This window comes from Thamnophis sirtalis, unplaced genomic scaffold (assembly GCF_051295495.1).
Source record: "Thamnophis sirtalis isolate CommonGarterSnake01/CBP01778 unplaced genomic scaffold, rThaSir2_p1.2 scaffold_1, whole genome shotgun sequence".
NCBI lineage: Eukaryota > Metazoa > Chordata > Lepidosauria > Squamata > Natricidae > Thamnophis > Thamnophis sirtalis.
Genome location: NW_028261381.1, coordinates 23,552,463 through 23,576,239, shown reverse-complemented (window position 1 = coordinate 23,576,239; position 23,777 = coordinate 23,552,463). Strand labels below are relative to the sequence as shown.

Here is a 23,777-nt window from a genome sequence, read left to right as displayed (position 1 = left end):
TCTTAATAAAGAATTGAGCTTTTACATAGCTGCGCATTCAACTCTTCAACATCTTTCCTAGCCTGTGAAGACAATAATCCATTGCTGGCTTGACATCATTGCTGCGTTGGAAGTAATTTGTTTGGCTCCTGGGATGTTTCTTGCTGGTATTTTTATTATCGAAGGAGAACTCTGAAGACAGGATTGTGATGGTAGAGTGCAGAATAAGATAAAAAACAGCTAGTCCTTGACTTATGACCACAATTGAGTCCACCACAATTTATGTTGCCAAGTGAGACGTTTGTTTCCCACTAGAACTTTGTAGGGAAGGATGGGCAGCAAAATTATTTTTGGGAGAAAAATAAATTACATCCCTTTTTCTGCCTGTCATTACAGGTAGCCCTCGACTTATGATCACAATTGAGCCCAATGTTTAGGTTGCTAAGTGAGACATTTGTTAAGTGAGTTTTGCCCCATTTTACGTCTTTCCTGCCACTTTTGTTAAGTGAATCACTGCAGTTGTTAAATTAGTAACACGGTTGTTAAGTGAATCTGGTTTCCCCATTGACTTTGCTTGACAGAAAGTTGCAGAAAGTTGATCCCAGGACACTGCAACAGTCATAAATGTAATCAGTTGTCAAGCACCTGAATTTTGATCACATGGCCATGGGGATGCTGCGATGGCCGTAAGTGTGAAAAATGGACATAAGTCACTTTTTTCAGTGCTGTTGCAACTTTGAACAGTCACTAAGTGAACTGTTATAAGTCGAGGACTACCTGTAATTCTAAATAAACAACTGATGGAGATTTCTGCTTTGTTTGGGTATCCTACTGGGTATAAGGAACCAAGTGAATGGGATTGAGCTGTGTGTATCAGCATGATTGCTCATTCCTAATCATTGAGAATGCTAAAGGATTCTGGTTCCATGTTCAATTGGAACACAATGGCTGAGTCAGTTAAAATGTGCAGATGTGTCTCATTATAATATCCCTTAGTTGTGATGAGACTACCTCAGTAGGCCATCATTTTTTCTGGTGAGGGTACATGATGATGTCCTATATCCGTGATGGTGAACCTATGGCACGTGTGCCACAGGTGGCATGCCGAACCATTCCTGAGGGCACGTGAGGTGTTTCCTGTCAGCTCCAGCACACATACATGCGCTGGCTAGCTGATTTTCAGCCGTTTTTCGCCCTCCGGAGGCGCTTCCCAACGCAGAAGACCCAGAGGTTCGGGAACGGACTTCCAGTTTGCGTGTTGGATGAGTTTTCGCCCGAAGCCTCCAGAGGGAGAAAAAAGGCCCACGGGTAACCCGGAAGTCCATTCCCGAACTTCCGGTTTGCATGTTAGGCCGCTTTTTGGCCTCTCCAGGCTTCCCTGAAGCCTGCAGAGGGCAAAAAATGGTCCAACGTGCCTCCTGGAAGTCTGGAGGTTTCAGTGAGGCCTGCATGCATGCGCATGGGGAGGGGTTGTGCGCGCGCATCTGCGGGGAGGGCATTGCATTATGGATGTGGGCACGCATGCACGTGACCCCCACAACGCTCCCCACGCTTTTGGCACACCTTGACAAAAAGTTTAGCCATCACTGTCCTAGACTTTTTTACCTATTGCAGTAACTTATCTTTTGCTGGAAAATTGACAGTTGTCTCTTACGCCTTGCTCCTTCAAACTCATGGGCCCGCAAAATGGTCAAAGAAGATGGTAAGTCTTGCTATGGTTGTAAGTAGCCCATGCTTTGGACTATGGTTATATAGGTTAATTAAGTATCAAAAAAGTATAATAAACTGAAATTGAATCCAGATAAAACAAAGGTGTGACTGGGAAGGCTGAATTCCAGAGCAATAATAAAGTTTATGTTCTGGAAAAGGTAACGCTGTCACAGAAGGAGCACATAAGCAGTTGGAAGGTGTTTCTGCAGCTGTATATCTGAACACTTTCCCATGTTTCAATAACAGCCAGGAGTACTTTTTATCAGGTTTAATTGATAAGCCAAGTTAATTTCTCCTTGGAAGAAAATGTCCTTAAGACTACGGGGCACAGACTGATTACTTCCAGTCTTAAGTACTAATAGCATGCTGTCCTGGAGCTGTCTTAAGTTCACTTCCCTCTCCCCATCAGTGGGGCAAAGTGGTTGATCAAGTGCACGTATGTGGGACAGGAACCATTGCACGAGCCTAGAAAAAGATGCAACTGCTTTAACAAGCAAAAAACAGAGGGGGTCAGATGCTTTTCTGTGAAGGTCATTTTTAGAAAGATTTGCCCAATCATACTGGACTGTAACTTTCAGGGCTTGGATCTAGTCAATTAATGTGTCTATTTCTATATGGTTCTCCCAAATTTGTTAGGAAGACTATGGTTGCCTGTGGGCTTCTGGAATTAAATTATATCTGCAGTTCTTGGGAAATCATTTCTGCCTCTCTACATATAGTTAACGATGGGGAAAACTATACAAATACTATGGTAGGTTTCAAGCAGGGAAGTGAGGATGGCCATTTCTATGACTCTATATAAGACATTCTCTTGGAGATCCTCATTAAAGCCACCATCTCCATGTCTGTCTTTATAGGGAGGTCAGGAGGGACTTGACTCAACAAAACCTGCTAAGGGTTGGGGCAGAAAGAGGAGCTGGCAAGGAAACGCTTATCAAATATCTGCATTGAAAGTGACCTGAAAGAGGCAGCTTATAAAAAAGATCATAAGTCTAGCTTCAGAAATTGCAGATTTTTGTTCTCTAGGAGCTATATCTGTCACAGAGATGGGTTGGCTTGTTACTCCAATGAGCAGGATTTCATCTGCTGAAAAATTTCATAAATTTGACCTTCTTGCTTTGTTCCTTAGATCAAGGGTCCCCAACCCCTGGGCTCATGCACAGCTCCACTTGCATGAGTGGTGGGTGCTGACGCTCAAAGGAACTGCGTGTGCGCGCACACGCCTGCCATTCACATGAGGGATGCGGTGGCTCAATGGCTAAGACGCTGAGTTGTTGTTCAGAAAGATTGGCAGGTTGGCCGTTTGAATCCCTAGTGTCGCATAATGGAGTGAGCTCCCGTTGCATGTTCCAGATTCTTGCCAACCTAGCAGTTCGAAAGCACATGAAAAATGCAAATAGAAAAATAGCGACCATCTTTGATGGGAAGGCAACAGTGCTCCATGCCCCTTCGGTATTTAGTCATGCCAGCCACATGACCACGGAGACGTCTTCGGAAAGCGCTGGCTCTTTGGTTTTGAAACGGAGATGAGCACTGTTCCCTAGAGTCAGGAATGACTAGCACATATGTGCAAGGGGAACCATTCACATGGAACCATCCCCTCCCTCCCACTTGCCAGGCCGCCAAGCCGTAAAGGTTAGGGACCGTTGCATTAGACAGTTGTATTTGGGTTATGAAGTAGCCATCTTGGCCCTACTGATTCTGTTTGCAGACACCTATCAATTTACCAGTATTGGCTAATTGGGCAAAAGGAGGAGAAAATTAATAAGACAATTTCTTTGAAGCAATATCTTAAAGCATTGTCTGTAAGCTAAGAGTCAATTCTGCATGAACATACTACAAGGCATGTTTCAGAATTCCAAACTGTAAAATTGAAATGTGAAAGACCATTGTAACCTACACAAATCGGAATCCATTTATTCTGAGTAAAGCATTAATAATAGAGGCATACAAAAAAAAATCTCAAAATATATATCAATGGGTGGGGGGAAGCAGAACTAGGTTTTACAAGGCTGTAACCATCTTACAGTATATGCGGTAAGAATTGCCAAAATGTGATATTCAAAAATGTGGTACTATTTTTTTTTGTTCTGAGTTGTCATATATGATTGTTTTTAATAACTTTGTTCATATCTTTCTTGTCTTTGGTGATGGAGGATGGAGGAAATCTCAAATACATTGAACTCCATGACATGTCCTTCTAGGTAGACTTGACTCTAAAGGAAATTACTGGGTATTTGCTACTGGTTCTGTAAGCGTTTCAGGGATTCGTGCCATGAAGGGCATATTGATACAAATCCACTTGCTTTTATTGATCGAAACCATGACTTTTCCATTAATAATCTTCCTAATTGCTTACAGGAAAATAACGTAAAATTCAAATAACGCTTCATTATAGCCCCAAAGGAAATTTGAGTCTCTTTTGATAGTTGTAAAAGGATTGGAGATGCTGTGATCGGATTCAAAAGTATGGGCTTCTATTCTCTTCTCAGCTTTCTTTCCACCTTTCTTCCCTCTACTGATCCTTCATTGAGGTAACAGTGAGAAATAGATAAAATAGTTGCGTTTGTTTCACTTATCAGGATGAAGGAGTGAAGTAAACTTCAAAGTCCAACAGTAAGTATTCAAATGGAGGTCTGTGTATTTATTTCGGTGTGTTTTACATTGTTTGCTGAAAGGTTACGTTCAGGATATCTGAAGTTGAAACACTCCCACTTTCTTATAAATTACTATACGTAATTACGTATAGTTCTTACGTATTTACAGTAATTACGTTTCTATTTTTTTAAAAAACTTTTGTATTATGTGTTTCTTTTAATGTTGTACGCCGCCCTAAGTCCTTGGGAGAAGGGTGGCATATAAATCAAATAAACCTAAACTTAAACCTATGTATTAAACCATAACCAAGAAGTACAAAAACTGTATTTTTTGCCACAAATTATTATCAATAATGGCTGATGGTCAAGGTCCAGTTTCGTTGCGGAGAAATTGATTTCTGGTGATCATTTCTGGCGACTGCCTTGATGTCAGTTGTCGTTCTGTAAAATAATCCCTTGCCCATTGTTTGTCAACAAAAACAACAACACCAAAATTAAAGATCTGTGTATTACACAAAAGGCAAGACGTATCTCAGTCTATGGATTTACAAATCTTGACTGTAAGTTTCCCCATTCTAATGTTCTCTTTTTGTATTGATATTACAAGATCCAGAATTCCCAGCCAGTGTACACCATGTCAATTGGAAGTTCTTGGAGTTGCAGTCTAGGGCACTGGGGAATCAGTAATTTGGGGAAGCTGCTTGTGTTAGCTTTGGTCAAAATTCAGAATTGTCTTCCTGACTGAATGCTGTTAATGTCATCTGAACTGGTTACTTCTGTCAATCTGAACATGGTTTGATCACAGCTCAAGGATAAACTGCATTGTTTCCCTACAGAAGGTCCCATGCAGGTAATTGTGAATCTGGACTTGGACATGATAACTAATAATTACAAAGCAAGGTTAATAGCTGCATAAAAATATTACAGACCATCAAGCATTTGACTTTTTACGATTCTTCCTTTCTGGCAGGTTTCTGAGAAGCCAATTACTTGGTTGTCTGGCATATTTAAAATGTCATCATTGGTGACTGTATGGGAAAAAACAAACTTCTAGGGCAGTTCCTGAAATTCTTGTTACTAGATATTACATTGATATATTGTGCCTGGGTTGATATACTGTGCTAAGCCATTAATATGGCTTATTTCAGTGGCCCCCAGGGACTGGTTCTATGAGGAAAGGTGTTTCCCCGGACCAGAAGGGGCGCGGTTTGGTGTGCTGTCTGCATCCTGCGGATGGGGCTTTGATTGTTTATGCGGACCGGATTCCACGAACCCTGGTCATTCTGCCACAAGATCAGCCATGCTAATCAAAGCTGATACAGCCAGATTTTATGAAAGATGGGCAAAATATTTAGTGTGTATTATCAAAACTAGTTGGGTGAGGGTAATGGTATTATTATTGCAGTAATCTACTCTCCTGTGTTTTGGGTCCTTCAGTAGCCTTGACTCCGAGTTCAAGATTCATGACAATTCTCTAACTTTAAAACACCTCTTGCCTATGCGTTGAGATGGGTGAATGTCTATGTGTTAAGCTGGGCTGCAGAGATAACTTTGCTTCCTGTTGGTATAGGTTAGTATACCAGCCAACATATACCAATGAGATATGTTGGTATACTGGCCCTATTTGGGCAACTAGATCTGATCTTTGGGCTTGTGACCCTCATTACACAATGCGCGCATGACACCCCCTGTGCTCGCCCTCTGAACATGCATGTGCGACACTCCATGCACCCCGCACCACCCACACATGTGCGTGCTCCCCCCGTGGCCCGTTTTGGGCCTCCCTGAAGCCTCCTGGGACCAAAAATGGGGCATGGGGGGTTCTGCACTCCCCAGCCCACCGTGCATGCGCACGCTACTTTCACCACCCCCATGCATGCCTGCCCATCTCCCACATGTGTGGCAGAGAACCAAAAATCAGCTGCCTGGTGAGAGGCGTGCGCACATGCGTGGTGGAGCTGAGCTGGGTGATGGCTCGTGTGCCCGCGGAGAGGGCTCCGTGTACCACCTGTGGCACGCGTGCCATAGGTTCGCCATCACAGTTTTAGTGTATGCTTTGGGTGTTGTAATTTGTCGATATACATCATTTTTGTAAGTCATAGAGAATCTGAGTAGATTCAATAATGTAGAAGTTTAAATAAAAACCTATATATGTGATGGCAATCCCTTCAGGGAGATGTCCTAATTAAGAAACCAGAAGAGGAGGAGGGCTTAGATGGAAATTTAGTTATAGACTGTTTTGTGAGATGGAGGCTTATAAGTATTCCTGCCATGTAACTCTACCTGGTTGCATCCACCCTCCATGGAGCTCTGCATAGAATTGTCTTTAAAATGAGTCTTGTAATTTCACCTGGGACAGAATTTCAGCTCCCACAAGGCTTGTGGGAATCAGGCATTAAGTTCATATGACAACTGATTTGTACCTGCACAGGTTTGCCTATTCATCTCTTGACACAATTTAACACATCGGTCTTTCACGGCCTGAATGGCCAGGATCAGATTACTTGAAAGGATACCCTACAGCCTTAGAAATTAGCCAAAAGTGAAATTAGCTTCAGAAACTATTAAAATCATTATTTGGTTTTTCTAATTTTTAATTAGTTTTAGAATGGGTGTCACTAGAATGTTATGTCTGCAGGATAATTTAGATAGGGCAACTTGTATGCCATGATGTCATTGTGCAAAAGTATTAGAAATATATAAATCTTGTTATCTGAATCATGATGTCATAATGCTGGATTGTCATGCACACCCCCGTTCTTGCCAACAGCTGCAATCACACCTTGACTATACCCTTGTGCACCAGGGATCTCTTTGTGTATTGCTTCTGAACTGTAATTAGGAATCACAATTGTCTATTTTGTACTACCTTGTTTCCCTGAAAATAAGACCTCCCTGGATAATAAACCCCAATTGGGCTTTTGAGCGCATGTGCTAAAATAAGTCCTCCGAAAATAAGCCCTCCCTGAAAATATTGCAACACAGCAGCAGCCGAGATGACCACATTCACCATCTCCTGCACCTCAAAAATAATAAGACCTCCCCAAAAATAAGGCTGAGGGCTTATTTTTTGGGGGGGGTCTCAAAAGAAAACAAGACCCTGTCTTATTTTCGGGGAAACACGGTAACAATATCTTATTTAGTTTGGGCATCTGACTGACTGCAATATGAATTGACAGATTAAGTTATGGCAGACTAGATTATTTGAACATGTGGGAGATAAGTAAAAGCCATAAAAGCATGTGAATTGAGGGGTAAACAAGTAACCCTGAGGTCCCACAGGTTAAATTTTATTTGAAGCCGGGGCAGTTTTTATGTTCTCTTTAATATTCTTTTTCTTCCCTCCCCTTTTTTTGGAAAGGCACAGTTGCACTGTGATAATGACATTGAAGTACATGATTGGTATTTATTTTAATTGAGATGACTTCCGGAAAACAGAACCAAACAGAACAAAACTCTAAGTGTATTAAAGTTTTTCACAGTGCTTCCTTCATTTTCATTTGTGTACGGAATTGGCAGAGGCAGCCTGAGGCTAGTGCATATAAGATCAATGTATTTCTTACTTCATTAGCATATATAAATCAGCTTTGTGAAGTCAGGTAGGCCTTAAATGATGTTCTCATAGTATGAGAAAATGTTTCTAAAAATTAATCTTGGAAATGTCTAGACAGAGGACACACTTATATATTTTGGGTTGGATCCAGAACTAGCTACGTGTAATAGGTCTACGGAAATCCAGAGGAATTAATGTCATATGGTCAACTTCTACTGGTTTCAGTGGTTCTACTTATGTGTGGCCTGATTATTGTCCCTAAAATGTTTGAGTAGGGGTTAGATTTTTTTAAATACTTGGATATACATCCATGATTGTTTCTGGTTCCCTGGTGCAAATGAAACAAAATGCTAAAAAGTTAGATATTTATGTAGTTACCTACCAAACACATCTACGTTATATTACGTAAAAGATAAAGGTTCCCCTCGCACATATGTGCTAGTTGTTCTAGGGGGTGGTGCTCATCTCCATTTCAAAGCCGAAGAGCCAGCGCTGTCCAAAGACGTCTCCGTGGTCATGTGGCCTGCATGACTTAACGGCGAAGGCACTCGGAGCACTGTTACATCCCCCCAAAGGTGGTTCCTATTTTTCTACTTGCATTTTTACATGCTTTCGAATTGCTAGGTAGACAGAAGCTGGGACAAGTAATGGGAGTTCACTCCGTTACACGGCACTAGGGATTCAAACCACTGAACTGCCGACCTTTCTGATCGACAAGCTCAGCATCTTAGCCACTAAGCCACCACAAAGTAACAAAAATATCTTAACTATCCACAAGGCATGTCACAACTTTTGAGCAACCCTAATGTTGAAATTCTCCACTAGTCCATGTATAAATTTGCTTCTCTAGTCCTTAATTTTTCTCTTAATTTGTCTATATTGCTATTGGTAATGCCTGATTCCCATTAAAAACCAAAACCATATAAATCAGAAAATGAATACAATTTCTAAAATTGATGAAGCCAATAAATATTAATACTAGATGACTAAATGAATTCTACAAGTAAAATTTTGATGTACAATATTTAGAGAAACTTGAATCATTCTGATCTGATTATAGGTATATATTACAGTTGAAACATAAATAAATAATGGGCCATAATACCCTAGTTCAAATTCCACTGTTGTCTTAGGGAGCGTCATGGGGTAGGACACCAGAGGATGTGGTAAAGTCAGCTCAGGGTGTGAACAAGATATCACATGTTTTATAATAGCTGCTACATGTCAAGTAGAAGCCAAAAATAGATGTAGGGCTACACTTCTCTACCCAATATTTTGATAGTAAAATTAGCAGAGAGCGTAGGGTTGTATGGTTAAAAAAACTATATAAGATTCTTTAAAATTTTGCTTTTTCCCCAAAGACAAAGGAATATAAAGCCAGGTCTCTCTATTAAAATTCTTCACTTTGTATGACATTATATTGTTAAAATGTACATTGAGAAGGTTAGAGATGAATTTGTTTCTTCATAAAAAGTGAATATTCAGAATTTTGAGAGAGCTCAAATAACAGGAAAAGAGGACAGAAAATAAAACAGAATAGGGAAGAAAAGATGCAAATCCTTTAGATTTGCTTTAGAAGAGATGCTTTGGAATATGTGGCAATATGAATCTCTCTGACTTTTAAAAATCCTTTTCCAGTATTGTGCTTCTGTTGTATAAACCAGCGGTCTCCAACCATGTCAACTTTAAGCCTGGCGGACTTCAACTCCCAGAATTCTGGGAGTTGAACTCCACCAGGCTTAAAGTTGACAAGGTTGGAGACCCTTGGTATAAACCATTCAATCCTAAGAAAAAGAGACAGTTTCTTTTTTTTGGCTTTTATTTTTATTTCTCTGGGAGAATACCTAGACGGTTGCTTTAATGAGTCAAGCACAGGTGCTCTTGTTTGTGCAGCTGTGTTCTAATGAACCTTATCTATTACATAAACTCTAATGGTTGGCATGAGTTTTCCTAAGAAATGCTACAAACTTCTATAGAAAGATAAAGTAATTGAACATACATTGTTACCGATGGGGTAATATTGAAGAATGAATTGCACTGCAAAGCGGGGAATGGGAAAGCTTGTTGAACAATGTTCCTCTTCAGATGTTTTGAACTTCAGTTCTGACCATTTCTAACCAGCATGATGAACATGAAAGAATTGTGTGCAGGTATTCCTGGTTCACCGACAAAAGCGCGAAACCCTTTCCTGCGCCGGCAAAACTGCAGACGTCTAATCTGCGCCGTCTGAAGCGCTAAGCAAAATGCAACACTAGCATGCCGATATCTCCACGCCGACACAATCGCGCGCAATTCAAAAGGCTGTCAACTGTCAACTGCTTAAAACGTGATGCAACAAAATAAACTTTTACTAGCATTCAAAAGCTGACCCTAACCCTAACCCTAAAATTAACCCTGAATCTAACCCTTACCTTAACTTAAATCGCGCTTCTGTCGGCGCGCTGTTGTCGGCGGATTGATGACATCGTGGTTTTGGCGACGTGGTTTAGTCGGCGCGCTTTAGTCGAGCGTGCATTTGTCGGGTCACGGGTATTCCTTGATTTCCTATCCATGGTATTGACTATGGACCATTCTCCTCAAGCAGCAACCTACTGGAATAGTTGGACTAAACCTCTACTCCCGTGAGGGCGAACCTATGGCATGGGTGCCACAGGTGGCACGCGGAGCCATTTGTTAGGGCATGTGAGGCGTTACCCTGTCAGCTCCAGTGTGCATGCATGCGCTGGCCAGCTGACTTCGGCTTTCTTTTGAGGCTGTTTTTCACCCTCCAGAGGCTTCCCATTCACCTGTTTGCTAGAGAAAGTCCAAGAGATGACACTAAAATACAATAAAGCATCATGATGATGATGATTAAACAAACAATTCATGATTAAATGGAGCATAAAACAAACAAGCCTCCTGAAGGCTCCGGAGGGCAAAAAACAGGACTGCGGCCAAACCGGAAGGCGATATGCTGACTCTGTAAACCGCTTAGAGAGGGCTGAAAGCCCTATGAAGCGGTATATAAGTGTAACTACTATTGCTATTGCTATTCCCGAACTTCGAGTTTGCCCATAGGGCCGGTTTTTCGCTTTCCGGAGACTTCAGGGAAGCTCCTGAAGCCTCCGGGGGGTGGGGAGGAGGCTATTTTCACCCTCCCTAGGATCTTAGAAAGCTTCTGGAGGGTGGACAAAAAAAGCACGGAAAAAACACTGGGGGGTGGGGAGGAAACACTGGTTGTGCGTGCATGTGCGCAGAGGGCGAAAGCGTCCGTATGTGTGGCATGCCCGCACACGATCCCCCTGTGCTCCTCCACTTTTGGCACACAAGCCAAAAAAGGTTTGCCATCACTGCTCTACTCCAGTGGTGGGACTCAACATTTTTATTACCGGTTCTGTGGGCGTGGCTTGGTAGCCATGGCTTGGTGGGTGTGGCAGGGGAAGAATACTGTAAAATCTCCATTGCTTCCGCACTCCAGGGGAAGGTCACTGCAAAATCCCCATTTCCTCCCAATCAGCTGGGGCTCGGGAGGCATAGAAGAGATAGGGGCGGGAACAGTCAGAGGTGATATTTACCGGTTCTCCGAACTACTCACAATTTCTGCTCCTGGTTCTCCAGAACTGGTCAGAACCTGCTGAATACCACCTATGCTCTACTCCCTATACTATCCACACAAAGACAAATCCATGAAATAGACTCGCAACTTTTTTTTTTTTTGATGTTGCTACTTTTTGGGACAATATAAAGAGTTTAAAATGCTTGTTCTTGATTTAGAGCAGGGCTCTCAAATTCTCTGCTGTCAGGTCAGATGCGTGTGCTGGCCACGCCTGGTTTAGTGAGAGGGGAAAAAGTTGCAATATGTCATGTGACACCACCATGTTGATGAGACTTTGACACCCCTTATTTAGAGGTTCAAGTCCAGAATATCTGTTGTGTTGTTGTTTTTTCAAGTTGCTGGGCAGATGGAAAAAGCGGGGGGAAATTTTGCCTTAGAGCTAGCGACATGAAGCACAATTCAGTGATTTTCCTAAACGTTTCAGAGTTCTTTTTCTTTTTTATATAGCTGCTATCTAATTGGTTCTTTAGTTTTAAAAAGAAATCAGTGCTTTCAAAGCTATTCTAATAAGCACAGATGTGAGCTGAGAATTTGAACCGTAATGGAATACGGTCAAAAAGTCTTCTAAAAAGTCTGTTTTTGCTTCTTTCCTAAGCCTGCCCGGTCATATTCCTATTTCTTTTTATGTGCACTGTGGTTTGAAATTTCAGGGAGATTAAAAGAATGGTATTAACTGAGCTTCCCTTGTGCACCTTTGCAGCATTGAAGAAATTATGTTTCAATATAAAATATTCTCTCTCTCTCTTATTTCCAGCTAGCCAAGAGTCTTAAGTAGGGTGTCGGATATGATGAGCTTGCAAAATGCATTGTTTGTAAATTCCTCCGCAAGAGGATTAAATGGTTTTTTAGATCAGCCTTTCTTAACCTGATGCCCTTTCTCTTACATAGTTAGCCCAACTCCCAGAATTCTTTAACTACGCTGGCTAGAAATCTGAGCAACAACAATCCCAACAGGGCTGGAGGTCACTAAGTTGGAGAAGGTTCTCCTACACTAATGTGAGGATTGGAATGTACTATTGTTCTTCCTTTGGGTTTCATGGTGGTTTAAAATACACTGACACACCTTTTGAAATACATCTTTTAGCACAGAGATAATAGCCTTTCATTCCAAATGCAATTATAAACATAGCTTTTATGAGGAAAAACACAAATGTTGGCATAGTTTTTTTTCTTTTTAAATTTGTACAATAATGTAAAAATGAGATGGAGTAGAGGTAGGAAGTAGTAAGTGCAAACTTAACACAGACCACCCCTCTCTAAGTAGTCATTCATTAGCTTGCCTTTCCTTCCATCAGCTCAACACTCTTTCTTTTTCACACACACAGCCCAAAGTAATAAACACATGAAATTGATTGAAGAGAGGGTGACTAGCCAATAATCAGCCAAAGATTTCCTAAGGCTGAGGGTGGATTTGACATTTGGCTTTCTCTAGCTAATCCATTCACCTGTTTGCTAGAGAAAGTCCAGGAGTTGACACTAAAATACAATAAAGCATCATGATGATGATGATGATTAAACAAACAATTCATGATTAAATGGAGCATAAAAAAAAACCACAGCCAAAGGCTTGATGTGAACCACTGTGATTTTACTTGGCTCAAATAAGGTCCATCACCAAGAAGGTCATATGATTGAAAGACAAGACATCTCACTTTTGAACAATGCTTTATGTGATGGACAAAAGCCCTTCAGATAGCCTAACAGGTCCAAAATATCCTTCCCCAATTTGTTATCCTTACCCGATGTAGTCATTGGCCAGGGTAGCTGTGCATGTTGTGTTTACCACATAATTATTAGGTTGTCAAAAGCTAATTTAGAGTTTTGTTGGTTTAAATTGACACTTGGCCTCCTTGTCCTTCTTTAGTGAGACCCTGAACAGAGTCCCACTCAGAATTGGTACAGAAAAATAAGTACAAATTTCTTTCTTTTACTTTGGGATGCCCTCCCATTCTAAGAGGAGGTCCATGGCTAGCCCTTCTTGAGGTTCATTCCCAGAAATGAATAATATTACTGTAACGTTTTCCTTTCCAATCATAAATCTTTTGTTATTTGATTCACTGATTAACAAAATGCCTTTCAATGCTTATAATAAATACATAAAACCAGAATGAGCATAAAAATATTGAAATGAAAATGAAGATGGTAGACTCTGATGGACCAATTTAATATTTTTTATTAAGCGAATCATTCTCTCTTAGCTCTATTTATCTCATACGGTTGTGAGGAAAAAGCAGAGGAAGGCCAGGTTTTCCCATTCTGGCTCCTGAATGAAAGGTAAGATAGGAATCTCCCAAATGAACACATATCTCATCTTGAGCCTACATATGCCTTAAAAATGGCCCAAAATCCTGTTGTCAAAATTCAGCCAGTCAATCTGAGGTTCTGGAACCATAACTGAGTTACTGGTGGGTTGCAGGAAATGGTTCCTTCCCACCACACACGCCTCGGCTGTAGCAAGAAAACTAGTTTGCGATTTCCTTATAAATGCTACATCTTGTAAAGGGAGAAGAGCAGAATGTTTTCTGGACTGAGTTCCCATGGTTTCCCCTTCTCCCCCTCAAGAAAAATGAAGCATGGCCATTCTACTAAAGGTGCTTGGCTCCTTCAAGTCACAACTCCATTATGGAAGCAGCTGGATAGGCCAAATTCCAAACTCACTCTTTCTTTTCTGCTAAACATCTAGCCAGTGGCTCCACCAAGCCTTTTTTTTACTCCTTTACAAGACAATTAGGCAGACGGTTTCTCACAGAAGTAGCCAATGTTTTGCCAGAATTGAAATGAAATGGGTTGCCCTGAGCCCCAAAGCAGATTGAAGTTGGCAAAGGAGACATCATTCCCAAACTAATAAACTCAATGCCAGATGGAAGCAGAATAAAAATTAGGCTCTATAAAAGACCTTCTCCTGAAGGAGACCTTTAAAAAACAGCTACGCTCAAGCATGAATTCATTTTAACTTTAAATCAGCTGCAGTGTATGTCTTGACTTGTTAGAGAATATTTTATTCTCCAAAGCACCTGAGGACAGGACCAGAAGCAATGAATGGAAACTAATAAAGGAGAGAACCAACCTGGAACTAAGGATAAATTTCCTGACAGTTGGAACAATTAATATGTGGAATGAGTTGGCTTCAGAAGTTGTGGGACCCTAAAGATTTTAAAGAAGAGATTGGACAAACCTTTGTGTAAAATGGTATACGGTTTCCTACCTGAGCAGGGAGTTGGACTAGAAGACCTCCAAAGTCCCTTCCAACTCTGTTATTCTGTTAATGATAATTGTTCATCAGCCATATGAAGGCAGAGATGGGTGGTGGTGTATTCAGGTGGGCAGTTACAAATCAAGGGATGCATATATGGGTAAGCAAGTGACATTACTTGTAAATGTCTGGCACTGAAGCTTACCAGTTTCCTGGACTATTTGTAACAAAATTATAAACAATTAGTCTAAATACTTTCCCAGACACGTTAGATCACCCCCCCCCCATTATTGTTACTCAAAGCTATACAACTTTCAACCTCCCATAAAGCTTTGGATGTAGTCTAGAAGCTTCCATTGAATTCTATTTTTAGTGTCACCAAAGGGGACCTAACTAATTATATTTGGAGAATAATCATATTGGCACAGTTTAATTAATAACATTTACTTTTAGTTTAATCATTTTAACATTTTAGTTGATTAATCATTTTTATTCCTATTTTGTCCTGTTCTGCTTCAACTCCTAGCATGCTGTTCAAAAGCCAAGAATAGCTCTTGATCTGAGCAAAGATTGTGCACAACTATTTGTAATGTAGTGTACCTGGGGAGGTGGCAGGACAGATCATGCATTGCTGGAGTCCATATCCCTTATCAAAGATGAACATTTTAGCAGCTGACAATAGAAAGTGTCATTTACTATCCAAGATGAATGATAGTCTATTACCCCTAACAGCCATTCTTATTCTTGTCTGGTAGAATCACTGCATTTCCATTATTGCTTGAATGTCTTGTATGAAAATTCCCAGTTTGCTCAGAAGTCTTCTGCTGTGGGAGGATCACGGATAATCAGCCGAACCAAAGAAGGAAATGTATATATCCTTCTTTGTACGTCAGTTGAATCATGCTTTGTTTCCAAGAAAAGGCTCCTATTTAGAGGCAACTTTGATTTCCTGACACTTTTGACAAATAGTTAGGATATTTTCTTCCAGTATACCCTGGTTGTAAACATTCCAAAAATAATCTGCGTAATTCCTGAAGATTAAGAGTTGGAAGATTATTTGTGCAATGGTGTCATGACACACACATCGTTTAAACTTTATTTTGACTTGCATGGTTGGTGTTGAATAGGATTTATTGTAGTCCAGAATATCTTTCTGCCAATTTTAAGATTTGCTATTAGATGAAATACATCTCTGATGGGCACTTCTGAGAAAGGCTGGGATGGAGAATTTTATGGCTTACTTCTGGCTAAATACAGTATATTGCCTTATAACACATTAATACCTAAGGACCGCTTCAATAACTTCCTGGTGGATTGGATCAAGGGTGGCATTCACTTACCTTCCCTACTGGTTCACAAATGTGAGGGGCATGTGTCCACGCATGCGCTCAGCCTTCCGCGTATGTGCTTTGGTTAAAAAAAAAAGGGCCTAAATGGGATGCCATAGAGCTGGGGTGAGTGAGTGGGGCCACCCATGATTTCCGCTAACAGTTTTTTTCCCCACTTTATTTGTATGCCGCCCTTTTCCCTGGGGGGACTCAGGGCGGCTCACAGTTCAAAAGGGGGGGGGGAAGGACAAACAATTTACAACATGGAGACACTACATCATTTAAAAACACAACAGTCATACAATTCGAGTGGGGTTAGAATAGTTTAACCCCAGGCCAGCCGAGACAGCCAGATTTTAAGGGCGGCGCGGAAGGACTGGAGGGTGGTGAGGGTCCCAATCTCCACGGGAGTTCGTTCCAGTGGGTCGGAGCAGCCACCGAGAAGGCTCTCCTCCGGGTAGTTGCCAGTCTACACTGGCTGGCTGATGGAATTCGGAGGAGGCCTAATCTATGCGATCTTATCGGTCTAGTGGAGGTAATTGGCAGTAGGCGGTCTCTCAAGTACCCAGATCCAATACCATGGAGGGCTTTGTAGGTGACAAGTAGCACCTTGAATCGCACCCGGAGATCAACAGGTAGCCAGTGCAGCTCGCGGAGGATAGGTGTTACGTGGGTGAAACGAGGCGCACCCACGATCGCTCGCGCAGTTTGGGCGAACCAGCAGAATACCACTTCTGGATTGGATCCCTGGCCCATCTGGTTTAGCAGTCTGTTTCCAAGATGGTCATTTGATTCCAGAACAAACCTCAGAAAACCTTGCAAACATGTGTGAACTACAGCTGTCCATTCAGTGTAGCCAGGAGGGCAGTGGTTAAGGATTGTGGCAGATACAGTTCAGCAATCTCCAGAGAACCTTCAATTTATTCATGGCTAAAATTATTTTATTCACTAGCTTTGGTCAAGTCTTTACAACTATTTTCTTTAAATGAAGCGATTAAGACATTTTTGAATTGCTCTACACATTTTCCTGAGACAAATCCAATCAATTTGACACGTTCACACACTGTCTGGGTGGGTTGGAATTCAAAAGGAAGTACATATTTGTCTGGGAAACACCCAAACCTGGCAGCTAGTTGCTTTTAGCATGCCTAAAAATAACATGTGATAAATTTCACCTTGATTTCTCCTTTGTTATTGCTTTTTCTTAAAAAAAAAATCTGCAACATCTTATAAACATTTTTCTCTTTGTACTTATTTTTGTACAATGGGAAAAAAGTTTATATATTTTAAGGTAGTGACAGCCACTGACTATTTTAGTAAGGTAAAGGTTCAGGTTTCCCCTCGCACAAAAGTGCTAGTTGTTCCTGACTCTAGGGGGCGGTGCTCATCTCCATTTCAAAGCCAAAGAGCCAGCACTGTCTGAAGATATCTCCGTCATGTGGCCGGCATGACTAAACACTGAAGGCGCATGGAAAGCTGTTACCTTCCCACCAAAGGTGGTTCCTGTTTTTTCTACTTGCATTTTTACATGTTTTTGAACTGCTAGGTTGACAGAAACTGGGACAAGTAACAGGAGCTCAGTAGGGATTTGAACTGCTGAACTGCTCACCTTTCTGATCGACAAGCGCATCATCTTAGCCACTGAGCCACTACGTTCCTAGTTTATTTATTCCAGTCATGTGCATACTTATTAGGAAATAAATCTTGCTGGAATGTGCTCTTAGAGAAATTAATTTTCAAGGAGACATATCTAAAAGAACTTGAGCATTTCCTTTTCAAGGAAGTGAAGAGGTGGATGTAATAAAAGTCAAGAGGAGTCGGACAAATAAAAATGAAGCATTTAGTCTGACAGAGGCAGTCACGCACTGTTCTGCACCATGGTATGGCTAGTTCATTTTATTTTGGTTTAAGATGATGTGTGAAATTTGGTTGGTGGCCCTTAAATCAGTTATGATTTGCTCTGGAGCATTAAACCAATAAGAAACCATTCCAAGTGTGGCATAACATGAAATGGAGATGGGGACGCATAAATTATGCTTATGATGATGAATGAATGAATGAATGAAAAGAACTGTGCAGAAAGAAAGAAAAAACAAAGCAGTAATAATAATTTAGTAAAGAAAAAAGGAAACATAAACATTACTTCTCCCTTCATCGTAAGTATAATTTTTTTTAGCAATTTATCTCTTCTCTCATATTCCTTGAAATCTCTAATCTGATCTGATTTGGCCTTCCAATAATGTCCTAGGTCTTGATTTATTTTCATTTTTTTTCTTTGTCTCACAATTTCACACAAAGCCCGTCAAGACTTTAAGAAATCTCCTTTGTAAATCTACTGCAAGAAAGATCCAGATCACTTTTTCCGTATAATTCTTGGAGCCTGTCTTTTAAAAATCCACTTTCAGATCAGTTGCATTGATAGGAAAGTAGACTTTCTACTTTGTTCCTCTTCCATAACATTGTTACATATGATACTTAGAGACCACCAATCTCCCTCCTAGACTCATCATGTTTTAAAGACAATCAATCTATAATGGGAGAAACTCCTAAAATTAACTTCTGGGTCTGTTGTTCACAAATATCCTTAATGTTAAAGTATTTGCTTCATTCTGTATTCGTAAATAAACTTTAAGAGTTTTTCTCCTTTAACTATAATCTTCAGTTCCTTCTGGTTTCCTGTGTCAGTCTTCATAGTCCCATCCTATCATTTTTACTAAGAATTCAAATTCTTGAATATTCACTTTCCAATGGGAAGGATTCTTATAATTAATTCAAAATCTTATTTCAAATGCATCTGAATTCTTGGTATAATTGATTTACAAAATCAATCTATAGTCACCCCTTTTATTCATCACAAAATATTTTATTTGCGTAAGTCCTTAAACTTGTATTTAAATTTCTTTTTTTTGGCTAAGGATTGAAGGAGATTCATATGATGTTTTCAGACTTTTGCTCCAAATGCTCCTAACAGCTGAAAAGCAGTTAATAAGCAATTTCCAAAAGTGTTTAGAAAAGGAAATATGCAAACACAATGTCCTTTGGAAAGATATTAACTGCAGTTTTAGCTAAGATGGCGTTCCCTTATCTTTCAGAGCTCTAAGCCCACCAGAGACCTCGGTCTTGCAGTCTCCTTACAAGGGGCAGCAACTATCTGGAGCACTTGTGGGTGATCTCAAGTTCTCTCCCTATCCAGAAAGAAGTTATGAAAAGCTCACTGGCTCTTTATTCTGCCACAGTTGTAGACTCCATTCTTAGCAAAGTTATCCTCAGCCATTTCTTCCCTGGAAGTCCACAAATTCACCAGTAAAATTGGAATATGTGAAGCTTCTGTGTGGATCAGAACTTCCAAATCTGATTAGCTCTTTAACTATTAACGATGACTGGAGACAGATTTTGGAACATTTAGCATGAAATGCATATGTGCTTTTCTGCTAAATTGAGAGTCTCTTCTTACCTGAGACTACATGTTCAATGTATTGCAGATCCCAAAGAGGAGCTAGAGTACTACACTAGATGGATTTCATTCATACTTTCCTGAAGCACTTTTGAGATGATTTGCTCAGGTGCATACACAGTGGTGGGATTCAACTGGTGTAAGAACAGGTTCACTTTGCGTGCATGCATTAAGTTTGAAACCAGGACTAAATCTTACCTTTTCCTGCAGCCCCATGAGTAAAACAGCTCAGATGCCGCTTCACACAAAGGAAATATAGGACAAAATAGAGCAGGGGTGGGTGGGCGGAGCCAACAAGTTGCTGAAACAACTGGTTCGCCCGAACTGGTCCGTATCGGCTGAATCCCACCCGTTACATGCACAAAAGTTACATACATAGTGATAGTTTTGCGCCAAGATGGATTTATAATTGTTTTCTTGATTCCTCTATAGTGTGTATATATATGCATACACAGTGCATATAAAATACTGCCCATTGTTTTCTGTTTTAAATACTGTACATTTTAGCCGCTAAGCCACCATGTTTCTTTCCAGCAGATTCCAACACTAAGGGATGGCTTTCATTCAGATTGTAACCCTTCTACCCTTTAGTCCCGTGTGTGACAACATGTGTGTGCGTGTGATGAACTTATCAGCTTTACACATATGAATTTCTTGCTCTGTTCTTTTTGTCTGGCAAACCTCACAGAGTTTCTTGTCCGTTCCACTAATGTTTATTCCTCTTTGCTTCCCCTTGCTGTTGACAAGGCCACAAAAACCATGTCCATTGTAGGGATTCTGGGATATGTTCACCCTTCTGTCCTGCTTGCTTGTCACTGTGCTGGAGCTTTGTTAAAGGGAAAGAAAGCATTAAAGGGCCAATTGTTTCTAATTCTTAAAACATGCAGAGGTGTTTTTTTAAAAGTAATGTGTGTATACAGTTTATGCTCACTGTGCCATCTATTATGAGAATTGTTTCTTATTTTGTAGCTTGACCATATACAGTACATATCACATAGCCATTGTTTTTGTGATTTCCCCCCCTCTCTTTAAGCTAAATATACAGTATATGAGATAAATCAGATGGAAAAATAACACAGTAGAAAAAATAATAATACCTTATTGGAAACCACCAGTATGTCTAGCATGAAGTAATTTACCAATTTGGAGAGCAACAAATTCTCACAATATAACAAAACCCCAGAGTTCCTTAATGCTATAAGGAGATGAGACAAGCCATTCACGGCATCTGAAAAAAACACAGCACAATGATTCATTTCACTTTAACGTGTGATTTTCTCATCTGATGAAAAAGCCAATGATTTTAAAATCACAGGTTTCAGTAGATGATCCTGGCTTTACTTGGAGTCACTGGAGTTAATTTGGGAATATTTTTGAAGTATCTGAATAGGATGAAGTGAAACGAAACATGGCACCCAATGAGATGTATCATGCATTCATCCATAAATAGTTGCAGCTATCGTTTCTATTGGTTTTTCTCCGATTTACTTCACTTCTGCTTTTAATCAGGGGATACACTTACATCATTGGTTGCCTATTTGCACTAATGCTCACATTAAGATGTATTTTAGGCCTATCACCCTGATGGCGAACCTACGGCACAGTTGCACAGGTGGCACGTGGAGCCATATCTGCTGGCATATGAACTGTCAGCTCCAGTGTGTATGCGCATACTGACCAGCTGATTTTCAGCCTTCTGGAGGGTGGAGGAGGACGTTTTCGCCCTCCCCAGGCTTTAGGAAAGCTTCCGGAGCCTGGGGAGGGTGAAAAATGGGCCCAACAGGCTAACAGAACTTCTGGTTTGCCTGTTGGGCCCATTTTTCACTCTCCCCAGCCTCTGGAGGCTTTCCTGAAGCCTGGGCAGGGCGAAAATGGCCTCTCCCCGCAAGAGAATACCAAGCTCAGCTTGGAGGTGAGCAATGCGGCGTGCAAGTGGAGGTGTTTGTGCATGCATGCACATGTGGGGGGCGCTTTGCATTATGGGTGCTGGCACGTGCGCATACTATCGTGCACGCACCCTTGTATTTTTGGCACCCAAAAACAAAAAGGTTAGCCATCCCTGATCTATCATCTGCACCTTAGAAATATTAGCTATGGTTTCTTAAATGGACCATAATCATCAAGTTTTTACCACAGTTGTTAAGCAAACCAGGTGATCATTAAGTGAATGTTAAGCAAATCCACCCATTGAGTTTGCTCGTCAGAAGCCAATTGGTAAGGTCACAAATTGTGATCATGTGACCACAGTATGCAATAAATGCAATCCCATTGCCTCCCCTCAAATTGTGACCAATGACTGCGGGGTGGTTTGATGGTCATACCTTTAGGATGGGTCCTAAAGAGCCAAGGTGGCGCAGTGGTTAAATGCAGCACTGCAGGCTACTGCTAGATCAGCAGGTCAGCGGTTCAAATCTCACCGGCTCAGGGTTGACTCAGCCTTCCATCCTTCCGAGGTGGGTAAAATGAGGACCCAGATTGTTGGGGGCAATATGCTGACTCTCTGTAAACCGCTTAGAGAGGCCTGAAAGGCCTATGAAGCGGTATATAAGTCTACTGCTATTGCTATTGCTATTGCTAAATCACATTTTTCAGCACTGTTGTAACTTCAAACATTTGCTAAATAAATGGTTTTAAATCAAGGACTACTTGTACTTAAGGTGATATGTAACTGGAAGTCCCAGAATTGGTGAATTCCTGAAGGACTTTCCTAAGCCCAAAAGGAGCTGGGCTGGCATGGGACCATATATTTGGCAAACTGAGGACAGTGAAATTAGAGGAGGACGAGCATTTCTTCTGATAGGATCTACAGATCTTGGAATATAAGGTTCATGTCTCCTTGGTGGCAACACCTTCCCTGTGAAAATTTGTGTGACTCTGGTTATTTTGCCCCATTTCTAAATCTTAGCCTTTTAGAAGGCATTGTTTTTGCAGGTGTTTTCTTTGGGCAGATAGATGAGCATACAGATGGTGAACGGAGTCCGACCGTTTATCTGTGGATAGTGGTGTGTGTGTGTGTTTATATTTGCTTAGCTTGTTTGTTGTCTAATTTTGTAAGCAGGGATGGGTTTCAAAAATTTTAACTACTGGTTGTCTGCCTGATTGTTGGGTGGGCATGGCCATGGTGAGCATGGCCTACTCAGCCTCCTGCATCACGGCAATGGGGGGGGGGGGAGAGGAATTTTTGTCCTCCCCAGGCTCCGGAGGCTTTCCTCCAGTCTCCAGGAGAGTGAAAACGGCCTCCCCTGGGCTCTGGAGGCAGGAAACACACCAGTTTCTTGACTTCCGGGAGGCCTGTTTTTCACCCTCCCAGAGCCTCTGTGCGGGCGCTGCATCCAAAATGGGTCATGTGGAGACTCAGGAAGAGGTGGGCGGGGCCAGCCAGTCCTTGCAACTACTGGTTCAGCGAACCAGATGTAAAATTAGCATCTGGTTAGCCCGAATCGGTCCAAACCGGCTGAATCCCACACCTGCTTGTAAGCCACCCAGGGTCCCTTATGGGAGATAGGTGGCTCTATAAGTCAGGCAAAGAAAAGCAAAGTTGAAACCCTTGGGGCAAAAAGTGGACTTGGTCTTCTCTATAAAATTTACGCACACAGCTGGTGCAAAACCATACCTAAACAAGAAACTAAAGCAAGCTAAAGAATGCCAATACAGGTAGTCCTCAACTTACAACAGTTCATTTAGTGACCGTTTGAAGTTACAACAATAGTGAAAAAAGTGACTTATGGCCATTTTTCACATTTACGACCGCCATTGCATTCCCATGGTCATGCGATCAAAATTCAGGAGATTGGTAACCGACTCAAATTTATGACAGTTGCTGTGCCTTGGGGTGATGTGATCTGCTTCTGCAACCTTCTGACAAGCAAAGTCAATGGGGAAGCCAGGTTCCCTTAACAACCGTGTTACTTACTTAATAACTGTGGCAAGAACCACCGTAAAATGGGGCAAACGTCACTCCACAAATGCTTCACTTAGCAACAGAAATTTTGGACTCAATTGTGGTTGTAAATTGAGGATTACCTGTGCTATTTTTTTTTCAAAACAGGAAAAGTGTTTCTTTGTAGGGAATTGGGAAGAAGAGATGCAACTCCGGTATTTGGCTCAGAGGGATAATGATGGGGTACTAGCTACATATGTGGATGTAATGTTTTATAAATGTATGAGATGATACCTTATTTGCATCTTCATTTATCAGTTCCCTATTACATTCTTCTAGTCTTCTTTCCACAGCTTGCTGGTTGGTGCACCTCGGCAAAAGGCTTTCCCATTGCAACAAGCTAACAGAACCGGAGGTTTGTTCAGCTGCAACATCGAAACTCCAGAACTTCCCTGCAAACGTATCAAATTTGATGAGACAGGTGAGCT

General features: G+C 41.2%; 1 protein-coding gene and 1 long non-coding RNA gene across 3 annotated transcripts in view; one reads left to right on the top strand and one right to left on the bottom strand.

Annotated features, from left to right (window-relative positions):
• The window catches only part of LOC148049357 (uncharacterized), a 354,694-nt gene that overhangs the window by 39,217 nt on the left and 291,700 nt on the right, over positions 1-23,777 (bottom strand). The window lies entirely within an intron of this gene.
• Positions 1-23,777, top strand: part of ITGA6 (integrin subunit alpha 6) — a 71,712-nt gene that overhangs the window by 4,243 nt on the left and 43,692 nt on the right. For both annotated transcript variants that reach the window (XM_014058204.2, XM_014058205.2), the window contains exon 2: positions 23,643-23,770. In XM_014058204.2, coding sequence (XP_013913679.2) covers positions 23,643-23,770 — 128 coding nt within the window. The remainder of the gene's footprint in view (positions 1-23,642; positions 23,771-23,777) is intronic.